This window comes from Vulpes vulpes, chromosome 9 (genome assembly GCF_048418805.1).
Source record: "Vulpes vulpes isolate BD-2025 chromosome 9, VulVul3, whole genome shotgun sequence".
Taxonomy (NCBI): domain Eukaryota; kingdom Metazoa; phylum Chordata; class Mammalia; order Carnivora; family Canidae; genus Vulpes; species Vulpes vulpes.
Window position 1 is genome coordinate 45,202,692 of NC_132788.1, and position 12,843 is coordinate 45,215,534.

Consider the following 12,843-nt stretch of genomic DNA (forward strand, 5'->3'; position numbering starts at 1 on the left):
GCTTAGCCAGAAAGGAATCCTGTTATCTGGATTTATAGAAGAGAACCTTGAATTGGAAAAGGTATTTATGTCTTCTAGTCCTACTTCTCACTTAATGCAGAAATTCCTTCATTAGCATTTATGAGAGTTGGTTACCACATGCTTGAAAATGCCTTAGGTGGAGAGCTTGTAATTTTTCTCATTTTTTGGAAACATCAGCTAGGCCACCCATACCTACATACTGTCCTGCTCCCTTATCCCACCCACATCCCCCCAAGTTTGGAAAACATGATTGTGATGAACTCTTATGTTTTTTTACCCTATAAATTCTATATCTAGTTCTACCTTTTAGAGCAATGAAGAAGAAAGTCTATATTTCATAGAAAAGTTTTGAAATTCTGAACTTTTGAGATTGTTATGTATAATTATAGTGGAGGCCTTTGGCTGCCTTTTGTATAATATTGCATCCATTTTCAGAAATACTATATGTACTGCATTACTAAATATCAACTGAAATAGCCTCAAAGAGTTAGCATTATGAGACAAAAGTTCAATTTAAAAACTAGTAGATTAGGGACACCTGGGTAGCTCAGCGGTCAAGCATCTGCCTTTGGCTCAGGGCGTAATCCCCGTCCCTGGATCGAGTCCCACATCAGGCTCCCTGTGAGGAGCCAGCTTCTCCCTCTGCCTGTGTCTTTGCCTCTCTCTCTATGTCTCTCATAAATAAGTAAAATATTTTTAAAAAAACAATAAAGACTAATAGATTATAGTGAAAGAGTACTGTCTTTGCATATGCTACCACCTTGACATGAAAATTTCACCACAAAGGAATTATTCTCCATATATATTTATATTAATATTTTTAGTTTTATAAATAATATATTTTCCCTATTCCTGCTTCTAACCTCAGTTTTATATGTACTCTCTCTGTTCTTAAGACAATGCAGTGCAAAATAAAAAACTAGAGAATACAGTGCTTTAGTAATAAACTAAATTATTTTATAGTATTCTCAAGAAGGCAGACATTAAATTTCCTGTTTACCACCAACCTTTTCCAGGGCATAAAGGAATTGAACCACCTTATCACATTTTTGGACATCAAAGTGAATTGTAACATTTAACATTGGAGGTGATAATTTTAAATTTAGTTTTAATTGAATATTTCCCTTATCTTTGGATCTCTGAGTAATGACAATTATTAATTTATGTGCAAAACTCTAAATAAGTTAAAAACCAATCACTTATAGGTCTGTTTTTCCTGGAACGTAGGATAATTTAATGCCAAGATATCTTTTAATATGATATAGCAGATCAATATACCAAAGAAGAATACTAACAAGATAATCTCAAGTCTTGTAAGGAAGACATAAATACAACTTAAAATCCATTCTTGATACATAGGAACTCTTAATAAGCTAATACCAGCAGGATATTTCTTTAACATGCTGAAAGTTTTATCTGTTTAAGTCAATAATCATTGATTCAGTTACTCCTCTTAAGTTATTCTTCTTAAGGCAAAATGCTTGAAGCATTTTTATTAAAAATCAGCAAAACAAGCAACCTCTCATCATCACTGTTATTTAAGATTATTCTAGAATGTTTGACAAATTCAAGAATACATGAAATAGTAAAAAATACAACAATGGAAAAGAAGAGACAAATTTGTTTTTATTTTTTGTTCTCTTAGAAAAATAAGAGAAGCAATTGAAAAACTAAGAATTTAGCATGGTAGCCATATATGTGGATGTTTTTATGTGTATAACCAGCTTTCCTCTGGTTCTTTTTTTCTTATCTCAATTATACACTTGGGGGAAAGGAGATTTGCTTCACCACAATAACCACTACAACAACAAAAATAGATAGATCTATCAATCTAAATATAACTTTAAAAAGAAGTAGGGTGATCCTATAATAGAGAAAATATCCAAATTGAGAAATATACAAGACTTGAAGAGAAAGAAGACATGTCATGTTCTTTAATGGGAAAAACGAATAAGAAAAGATGACTGTTCTTTCTAAATGAATCTGTATGTATTTATAAAATTCCAGTGGGATTTTAAGTCCATGTAGAAAAACAAATGTATATAAAAAAGAGGAGTAATAATATCAGCCCAGCCAGACACAAATGTATTTATTTATAATTAGTAAAATATTATGCTGCTGTCACAATAGCCCAAAAACATTTTTTAGTTTTAAAACATAATACAAAATAAATGAAGTATTACAAGTGAGTGATTTTTTTGAAATGATTGGAATACTCTTTGGGGAGATGGAGAGGAAAAACAGTTTAGACCTTCATCTCAAATCCTGTTAAGATACGATAATGTCTAAGTCTACTTAGGCTGCTGTAACAAAATACCAGAAACTGGCAGCTTAAAAAACAGAATTTTCTCACCATTCTGAGGATTGGGAATTCCAAGATCGAAGTTGGCTGATTGCTTCCTGGTTTGCAATGACCACCTTCTCACTGTGTCTTCACATGGTGGAGAAAGAGACAGAGAGCTGTCTCTGGTGTCTTTCCCATAAGGGACTAATTCTTTTATGAGAGCCCCACCCACCCTCCTGATCTCATCTCAACTGAAGTATCTCTCAAAGGCCTCATCTTCAAGTAGCATCACATTGGTGGTGATGTGGAAACACAAATACAGAACATATGAATTTTGTGGGGACACAATTCATTCCATAACAAATAGGAAATAAAATTTATGTATATGCAAAGATATAGAAGAATGTAGATTAAAATATTAAGACTCCAATATGTAAGTAGACAAAGAATATAATACCAATGACATTATTAGGAAGTTTGCAGACAGGAAACAAAATGACTAATTAAATCAGATAAGTTTTGTTGTTTTCTTTACACTGATTTTTAAAAATATAAATTGGCACAAACTTTTGGAAATAAAATTTACATGTACTTAATAATGGGTTTTATACTTGTATGTGTATGGAGAGCTATAAGGGTTCATACTGTTAATTGATTTCTTTTGAGAAGAATAAATTCTCTGAACGTGAATAGGCTTTTATTTTAAACTTGAGTTACTGATTAAATCATTTAAATTGTTTTTGTGTTTTCTTGGTTGTACATGGGAAGAAGTAGTATCTGATTCAGAAGTGTTTTCAAAATTTTTAATAATGAATATGTTTAACTTTTGTATCTTGCAACCTCCATTTATAAAAGTAGTTCTATTACGATGTCTGAGCATGATACATAACATAGTTATTTTATGTCTTATATACTGTGTAGTAAAATTAGAATTACTTAAATTGACTATCAAAGCAGATCCATTATACTTTAGTAAAGTTAGCCATTGTTCTTGCATGGAACTTAATAAATAACTTCATTGAAATTTATAACTTAATAAAATACTAATCTTAGAATGTTTCCATTTAAGGCCCTCTAGCTTAATTAAGTAATGATAAAAATTTATCCTCTTACCCTAGATAGTTTTTTTAGTTAAAATACAAGTAAATAGTTATGGTTCTCATATGCTTAAGAACTCTACATTTTATTTAGGCACATTTTTATTACATAAGTGGGTAACATAGTTTTTTATTTTTCAAAATGCATACTAACAATTTTAAGTTTGAAATTGTGGTTTTTATTCCTAGTCTGAATTGGACAAACCTAGAAGCCGGAAAAAAACACCTGTCACAGATTCAGAAGAGAAATTAGGTATGGATGACCTCACTAAGTTGGTACAGGAACAGAAACCTAAAGGTAGTCAGCGTGGACGGAAGAGAGGCCATACGGCTTCAGAATCAGATGAACAACAGTGGCCTGAGGAAAAGAGGCTCAAAGAAGATATATTAGAAAATGAGGATGAACAGAATAGTCCACCAAAAAAAGGTAAAAGAGGCCGACCACCTAAACCTCTTGGTGGAGGTACACCAAAGGAAGAGCCAACAATGAAAACTTCTAAAAAAGCCAAAAAAAAATCTGGACCTTCAGCACCAGAAGAAGAGGAAGAAGAAGAAAGACAAAGTGGAAACACAGAACAGAAGTCAAAGAGCAAACAGCACCGAACATCAAGGAGAGCACAACAGAGGTGAGTGCGTGTAACTCTAATCTGCATATATTTAGTAACTATGTTATAAATCATAATTTGATGCTATCCACATTTGGGTCTTCCCCCAAAGCAGAGCAGAATCTCCTGAAACTAGTGCAGTTGAATCCACACAATCCACACCACAGAAAGGACGAGGAAGACCATCAAAAACGCCATCACCATCACAACCCAAAAAAAATGTGTAAGTTGTAAATAATATTAAATTTCAAACCAGTTTCCAATTATTTTGCAAAAGTTCATAAATTTTCAAATATACATAGGACTGTATTTAAAATCCCATATATTTATTCCTATTATACTAGGTAAGATAAAATTTTTATAAACTTACCTAGGTTATTGATATCCCAACTAACTCTCTGACAATATTTGTACATTTTTACAGGTTTTAGGCAAATCTTTTTAAATGAATACCAAACAGCTTATTATTCCAATAGAGAGTTTATAGTACTTAAAGAAATGAGAAGATATTTTTAAATAATCACATCATACTGACCAGATTGCCTTGTCATTCCATACTACGGTTTTTCCTTAGTGTTCCTCGTCAGCAACTTAAAAAAAAAAAAAAAGTTTTTACATTTTTGTTTTTATTCTTTGCTGTAGGAAAATAACAGGCATTATTTTCTTTTAAATTACATCCACAGAAATTATATGTAGATCTGAAGTTTTTGGTGCTTTGATTTTCTTTTCTAATCAAATTGACACATCCATATCTACATATAAATAGTTTCAGAAAGTTCACACAAACATGTTTATAAGAAGTTACAGCCTAAGATTGTTAAAGTAGCAGGAGCATCAGTCCCTAATTTGTATACTTTGTGTTTTCTCAGTTACTTAAGTAGAACTAGAATAGCATGTCTTCCATTAGTCAGAAATTCTTCAGTTTTTCTGAGAGTAATCCCATTACATAATTACATCAGTGCCTTGGATTTTCAGACTTGCCAGAACACCTTTGCTCAATACTTAAGTTACCTTGGAAGTATTTCCTATTCCTGTATATTCCACAGGAAGAGGAAAAGTGCCTGAGTGTCTAGCTACTTCATGCTCTCTTCCATTTAATTTTTTCCTCAGTAAAAAGTAAAGGTAAGTATATTTTTGTGGTAGCTTTGTGAATGTGTTTGGATTTAGTTACAGGAAATAACTGTTTTTAAACAAATTCTTAAGGAATATTAAATTCTCACAATTTTATAATGAGGAAATAACAAATATCTTTTAGGCTTATAACTTTAATTTGTTTATATTTGGACATCAAAATCAAGGGCTTAAATGATTATCATATCGTCTCCTAAAGTGACACAAGTCCTCATACAAATATTCTAAACCACACAAGTATGTCTTTTAAAAATCAGTGCAATAGGGGATCCCTGGGTGGCGCAGTGGTTTGGCGCCTGCCTTTGGCCCAGGGCACGATCCTGGAGACCCGGGATCGAATCCCACGTCAGGCTCCCGGTGCATGGAGCCTGCTTCTCCTCTGCCTGTGTCTCTGCCTCTCTCTCTCTCTCTGTGACTATCATAAATAAATTTGAAAAATTAAAAAAGAAATCAGTGCAATAAAAGACTCTGTATTCTGTCTTAAAAGTATCTTCCCTTCATGGGGAACCTCTTTTTTTAGAACTGGTAGAATAACATATGTTATGATCTGCCTCTCTTGTTTTGACATTAGTGGATTTGAGAAAGATTGTATTTTCCATGTAATTCCTGTGTTTTCTTCTTCTAACTCTGAAAAATTGAATAAGAAAAATTACTTGGTTTGAGCATGGATTTAAACAGTACATACTTTAGATTATCTAAGAGACGTGATAAGCTGTATTCTTAATTAAAAAAAAAAAAAGTTAACCTACAGAGAGTAAGGTGATACTTGCCAAAGAGATATGGTTGTGAGAGTATGGGCAAAATGGTTGAAGGGGAGTGGGAGATATGGGCTTCCAATGTGGGTGTGGAATAAGTCACAGGAGTAAAGAAAGGCAGACCACAGAGCATATGGTCAATGATATTGTAGTAGCATTGTACAGTAACAGATGGGAACTACACTTGTGTGGAGCATAACATAATGTATAAACAAGTCAAATCACTGTGTTATACAGCTGCAACTAATGTAACATTGTGTGTTAGCTGTACTCAAATAAAAAAGTTTTTAATTAAAGAATATACATTCAGGAGCCCCTTGGTGGCTCAGTCAATTAAGCATATGTCTGGCTCAAGTCATGATGCCAGAGTCCTGGGATCAAGCCCCTCACTGGGCTCTCGATTCAGCAGGGAATCTGTTTGTCCTTCTGCCCTTCCATCTCCGCTTGTGCTTGTCTTTTGCTTTCCCTCTCTCAAATAAATCTAAAAAAAGAAAGAAAAAAATATACATGCAAGTAAAAAAATATAGAGAGGGATACATTTGATTAAATGGTATCTATTACATATAATTGATTGCTTTCTGTGTTTCGGAGAGTACTAGGTGCTGGGGGATATAGTTGCCCAGAATAGACATGATTCTTGTCCTCATGGAATTTATCATCTAAATGGGCATGTAGTCATTACTTAATCACACATAAATTGGAATCCTAAATTGTGATATGTGCCCTAAGGAAAAAATATAGGGTACTGTAAGAGAACGTAATGGGAGGGCTAGGGAATTGGGAAATTTTCTCCTTGAAAATGACAGTTGATTTCTTGAGGATAGTAGAAGTTAGGCTGATGGGGAACAGGAAGAAGAACACAATTGGAGGGAATGTTGGATTTGAAAGTTCCAAAGTAGGAAAAATCTTGGCCAATTCAGAGTGCTGAAGGTAGGTAAGAATTTGCCAAATTGTTGTTGTGAGGAATTGGGGAATGGAAAGAGGAATGGACGGATAGCCAAGGACTGTGTGCAGGGCCTTATATACTATGTTAAGGAGGTTTATGGGATTTATTTCTGTATATAGAGAGTTGTCAAGGGGTAGTGAGTGACATCAGCTGTTTTTACATTTTTAGAGAAGAGGTAAAGAGATGAGAATGGTTTGGATGTGTAGTAGCAGTAGAGGTGAAGAGAAGTGAATAGGATTTGAGATTTCATTGTAAGAATTATGGGGCCAGATAAAGAATGGTACACTATTAAGAAGGACTCTGAATTTTCTGTTTTGGGCAGCTCACTGGATGCAGATGCCTTTTATTGAGTTGGAAAAAATAAAAGGAAGAGCAACCTTTAGTTTATATTTTAAAATCCTTTTTGGTATTGCTCTCAGTTACACATTTTTGTCACTTGGTCAATGTTTGTAGGTGAAACTCTAGGAATAAACACTAGTTTAGGATTTAGAATAAGAAAAATATTTGTTTTATAAGGTAATAGAGGATACAAATGATAATGAGAATTTATGAAGTATTTAAAGCATTTTCTCTGAGGTAATCTACTATGTAAAGATCAGAATGTTCATTTTATTTTACATCTGTTTTACTCTAGCCGTGTAGGACGCTCCAAACAAGCAGCTACTAAAGAAAATGATTCAAGTGAAGAAGTAGATGTGTTTCAGGGTAGCTCTCCTGTCGATGATATTCCACAGGAAGAAACAGAGGAAGAGGAAGTTTCTACAGTAAATGTATGTGTTTATTATTAAAGTGCTATGTGTGATAGTATAGAATATAGAAATAGAGTTGGTAAATATTTGGTAAGAGATATGTAGCACTTGCTGTTACTTCTAAGTATTTGTTTGCTTTTCTCCATTAATTTGTGGTGGTATTTCATCTATCAGCTTGGATAATTAGGGAACATCCTTTATGGAATCCTGAGACTCTAACTAAGAACAACAGATGTAGCCTAGTGAAAGGGTAATTATCAAGCTGAAAGCTGAATCTAGAGAACAAGAAGTAGCTGTCTGATATTGATACTTCAGGAATTTAAATTATACCTTGATTTTTACAGCTCTGTTTTATGTTTAATAGACTGTGGTTTATGTTTCTTAACTTTTGTCATTGAGTTTCACAGTAGAAAGTAGAAGTTAACCATGTAGGATAAAAATCACACCTTTGAAATGTATAAAATGGATAACAAACATTCCTTTTACAAAAGTAGGAATGTGATTCTTCCTGAGATAATTTTTGTTTTTTTTTTTAAGTAAAGAATGGCTTTGTCTGTTAACACAAGAAATATAGTTAACACATTTAAGTAGGGACTATTGATGCTACACTAATGGTGAGTCTTTGGATCAGCAGAGTTAGCCCATCTTTGTTTGAGAAACCTCTGTTCTGAGATCTAGTCCCAGAGTTGATTCCTGCCCCTCTGTGCTATTTAACATAATCACTTCTGTCTGCATCAGGATTCATTTATGTAAAAGGGTTAAGACCACAGAAAAATATGTCAACTGTGTAGTCTCCAATTTGTTGTTGGGTTTGTTTCTTAAAGCGTTTTTTTTTTTTTTTAATTGTTTTAAATGTAGAAATAAGACTAAAGAGTTCATAGTGATTAATGTCTTCATCCAAAAAACTGCACCATAAATTAATTGAATTAATAAAATCCTGTTTTGTTTCTATTCCTCTTAATAGAGGTCTTTTTTGAACTGAAGTTTTATGCTTTTATTAGTACTTGCCAGTAAATTGTAATATGTCTGAATTTAAAGATTATTTCCATGTATTTGATAATTGCTAGGATCCACATTCAATTATTGTTTTCCCAGAATGGTAACTGTAAGCCTAAAGTTCATAAGGATCAAATGTTTTCTTTTATCACAGAAACATTAAGTGAAAAGATACTTGGAATTGTTTTTTTTTTCTTGCTGTTGACATTGATTTCTGTTCGTTTTTCTTTAAAATTATAAAATAGAAAAGTAAAAGTTTTCTCTTTTGCTATTGTGGGAAGGGCTGTCTGTGGACATTCAGATAGTATATAAGGTCTAAATATGTGATGGTGAGGCAGAAAGGTTTCCAGTGAAGAAAAGCAAAGAAAATCAGGAACAACTAAGAATAATGATTGGTTAAAAAATAATCACTGCTATGTCTAATATTTTAATTAAGCATCTGGTAATTTTTCTTTTAAGGTACGGCGGCGAAGTTCTAAAAGGGAAAGGCGATGAACAAATGTAATTAATAACTTTTTGTGTGAAAGCTTTGAGAAGAAGCATTTTTTGTCAAGCTTGAGGCTAAGGAAAGCCTTTGATGCACAAAGCGGGACTGCCAGAAAGTGGACAGTTGGAACTTCCTGTGATGACCTCATGTACTTGTGGTCACAGCGCTTTAGCCATACACTTGGTGATAACATTGACTATGGAGTCTTGTGGAAGTGTGATGTGCGATGGCTATGTAGACATAAACTAAAGAAGAAACCTGTAAATATATCTTTTCTTTTTCTTTCTTTTTCTTTTTTTTATTTTTTAATGTTTCTGACTTCTAAAGTGCTTGTATAGCTTTTATCTGCGGCTTTAAACTGACAGTACCCAACTGTTTATTGGATCTATTGATTTGGAAAGAGTTTGTTAGGATAGATCTTAAGCAGTAATCTGTCAGTGTTTGTATTTGTATTCTCTGCAATTTTACTGTGAAAAAATTTTTTTCAACAAATGGTGTCATTTTCTTGATGTCATTGTTTGTTGGAGAGTTAAATGGTCTCTTTCCCTTGTGTATTTTACCTAGTGTTTACTCCTAGGCACCCTTAATCTTCAGCGGTGCTAACTTGTCTGCCATTACACCTGAATGATGCCTCCGATGGGAGGGCACCATGCGAATTGTGAAATAGTCCTGAAGTTTGATTATTTTACACCTCAGTATTGGTCTCAGAATTTTCTGGCCTTTCATGGCAATGAAAATTTTAAGAAAAGAGAGATTTAAAATATTTTAATTTTAAAGAGTGTGTTATAAAATAATGTACTGAATTCTTTATCCCATTTTATCATCATCCCTTTTCAGTTTTTATTAATCTACTGTATCAATAAAATTCTGTAATTTGAATTAGTTTTAATAGTCTAGAATGTTATTGTGTATAGATATTTCCTCTTGAACATTATGTTCAGAAAATGCAAATTATTACACTATAATATAAAATCTGATATATACACATAGAAAAGTTCCAGTTCTCCATAACAGTGTAAAGTTAATCAGAAAGAAAAAATTTTATTGATGCAGTGTGTCTTTATAAAGCTGTTCTTGAAAGCAAGTGTTTTGTATTTTATAGTGAGTTGCATGTTTATGAAAAAGTGCTGAAAATGGGATGTGCTCTTTTCTGTAAATTCATATTTAGCATAGTATATGATAGATTGCCCCATAACATAGTTTTTCATCAAGAGTTTATTATTGTACTTTATTTTGGAGCCAAAAACTTGGTTTTTTTTGGTGGGGGGGGGGGGAGGCAGGGTGGGAGTGATATACCCAACTATCTGAGCTACTGTAGGTATCACAATCTTATAAATTTTGAATGAAATTCTACTTCGTCGAGATTTAGGGGAAGTAGAAATTTATTTGGATTTAGACCAGTTCTTTTTCTTTCCTTCATCATAATCTGCAAAATCTAGAAACAAATTGCTTAAATCAGTATCATTTATACAGTTTTATAAACTGTATTTTGAACCAAACATAAAAGTTCCTACTTAATGCTTGCCTAAATTCATTTTAATATTTCAGGTGCTGTTCTTTTGTTTTTTCACAGTTAACATCAGAAAAGAAAATCATATTCTAACTTATTAAATTTATCACATTGACTAATGGAGCATTTTCATATAATACACCATTATGTTTAAGGTATATTTCCAAAATTGGTTATAATAGATAGGGGATATAATAAAGAAACTGCTATTTTGGAAAAGGACATTTTACTATTTTCCAATGTATATCACAATTGATGTGATTATTTTTCTTTTAAAGATTTCTTCATGTTTATGAAATGGCCTTTTTTTTAAAAAGAATGTTTTTGAATTGTGTCTTAATCTCTCAATATTTAACTATTCTTCATTTCCAACAGTACTGACACCAGTGATTATGGGAGGCTGCTGTATACAAGGCAGCTAATGTTGGACCAAGATACATTGGTTTTTAACCGTTTCATGAGCTCAGTTCTCCCAAACACGCTGTTTGTATCTCAACAGTACAAAGGCATGTTTTTAAATCTATAAAATAAAGAATAAGGGATAGCTTTGTATTTTTGTCATTGACTAAATTGCACCGGAAATGTTTATGGAAGTATATCTTTAAGACCATTTTATAAAACATAATGAAAAAATGATTGTGGAGGATTTTTATTTGCATGATCATAGTTAACCAAATTTCATTGCACATTAATTCTGTACATCAGTTCACAAAAAATGTTCATTGTAGATTTTGTTTAATGCCAATAAGTCTGTGGTTTTTTACAACTTGTCTGTTCACTTTTTGGGAGGATTCTGATGTAAATTTTCCATTTTTCTGTAGAAAAATAGGTGCAATAATGATCAAAGTTTTGATGTCCTGCATCTTCATTTTAGGGAATTATTTTATTATTATGTTTAAACTTAACACTTCATGTGCTAACATTTGGAGAGCCACATACTATAACTAAAGTAAAATTAAGTATGTATACAACAGTAATTGCTAACAATGGTTAGCAAACTCTTCAGTGATAATGGTCATTTTGAAAATATGTGCTGTATAAAATTAAGAAAATATTTAACTCACTGTAACAAGTTCCATTATGAAAATCTTATGATTCTTCAGTGAGGTTATCTTGCTGCACTCTGTAGCAAGTTCATTTAATCTACATTATAAGATTTCTTGCTGCAGTGCAACAGGAAGCTTTTTTTCAGTGATCTCCACTGTATATGTAAATTACAAATGTGGCTGTAAAACTTGTTCCAGGTATTAAAGGTTAAATTACTTTCTGTATCTTCTTACAACTTGTAAGTTTGATTTTTAAGATTTCCTTTTGCCCACTTGAAGAATGGTCAGGAATTTAAGAATTTGTTTAACTTAGGCATATCTCCCCTACCACATAGTACTATGTCACCATAATGAACAATTGGTATTTAGATAGCCAATTTCAGACATACTTTTGGATTTTCTGTGAAGTTGAATAAACATGAAAGCTAATATGTAATTGTATTATTTTATTTATGTGAATATATATATATATATTTAAATATGTTTAAATGAAGAAAGGCACGTTTAGATCCTTTATTTTGGAGCCTTTGTTGCATGAAAAAAAAAAAAATTTCCCAGTAACATTCTTAGAAGCTTTTTGTTTAAACTTCTCATGTAAAATTTGGCTAACGGAGATTCCTAAGTATTATTTAAGTTAAAGGATTACATAACTGAAGAAAATACATGTATCCTATAAACTTTAAAAGTAAGCACTGAGAATATAAGTTGCTAGTGGTACTTTTATTCATTTGTTCAGCAAATATTTCTTGAGTGCTTACTATGTGTTACGCTAGTTACAGAGGATAAAATGTCATCTGGATAGAATAAGTCCCTTGCCTTGTGGATCTTACATCTCCACAAGGGGGGTAGGGAAATAAGGAAACAATAATTAAATATATAATGTCAGATTGTGAAAAGTGGTGAATAGAAAAGGAAAAGCAAGATAGAAATGATTGAGGAGAAGCAATTTTGTATACTTTGGAGCTATGTCTCAGCACATAAATTGTAGGGTTATGCCTTTATGATGAAGTTATACTTTTACAATTATAAAATGTCACTTCATATCTGTATAAATAATTCATGCCTACTTTGATATTAATACAGCCATACCAGTTTTGTTTGCATGACAAACTTTTCCTGTCCTTTTATTTTTTATATTTACCTATTTATATATATCCTTATGTTTAAAGTGTGTGTTAACATTTTGTACTTTGCACTTGTTCTTTTTATCTAGTCT

The 12,843-nt window shown here is 32.4% G+C and overlaps 1 protein-coding gene across 11 annotated transcripts in view; it reads left to right on the forward strand.

The window, feature by feature from the left end:
- The window catches only part of PDS5B (PDS5 cohesin associated factor B), a 185,095-nt gene extending 173,037 nt beyond the window's left edge, over positions 1 to 12,058 (forward strand). For 4 of the 11 annotated variants that reach the window (XM_025996773.2, XM_072719954.1, XM_072719953.1 and 1 more), the window contains exons 32-34: positions 3,592 to 4,028; positions 7,474 to 7,609; positions 9,044 to 12,058. In XM_025996773.2, the coding sequence (XP_025852558.1) occupies positions 3,592 to 4,028; positions 7,474 to 7,609; positions 9,044 to 9,079 (609 nt within the window). In that variant the 3' untranslated portion in view covers positions 9,080 to 12,058. Of the gene's footprint in view, positions 1 to 3,591; positions 4,029 to 4,119; positions 4,235 to 7,473; positions 7,610 to 9,043 lie in introns of those variants that run through there. The other 7 variants (XM_025996769.2, XM_025996771.2, XM_072719952.1 and 4 more) reach the window with 3 other exon arrangements.
- The last annotated feature ends 785 nt before the right edge of the window (positions 12,059 to 12,843 follow it).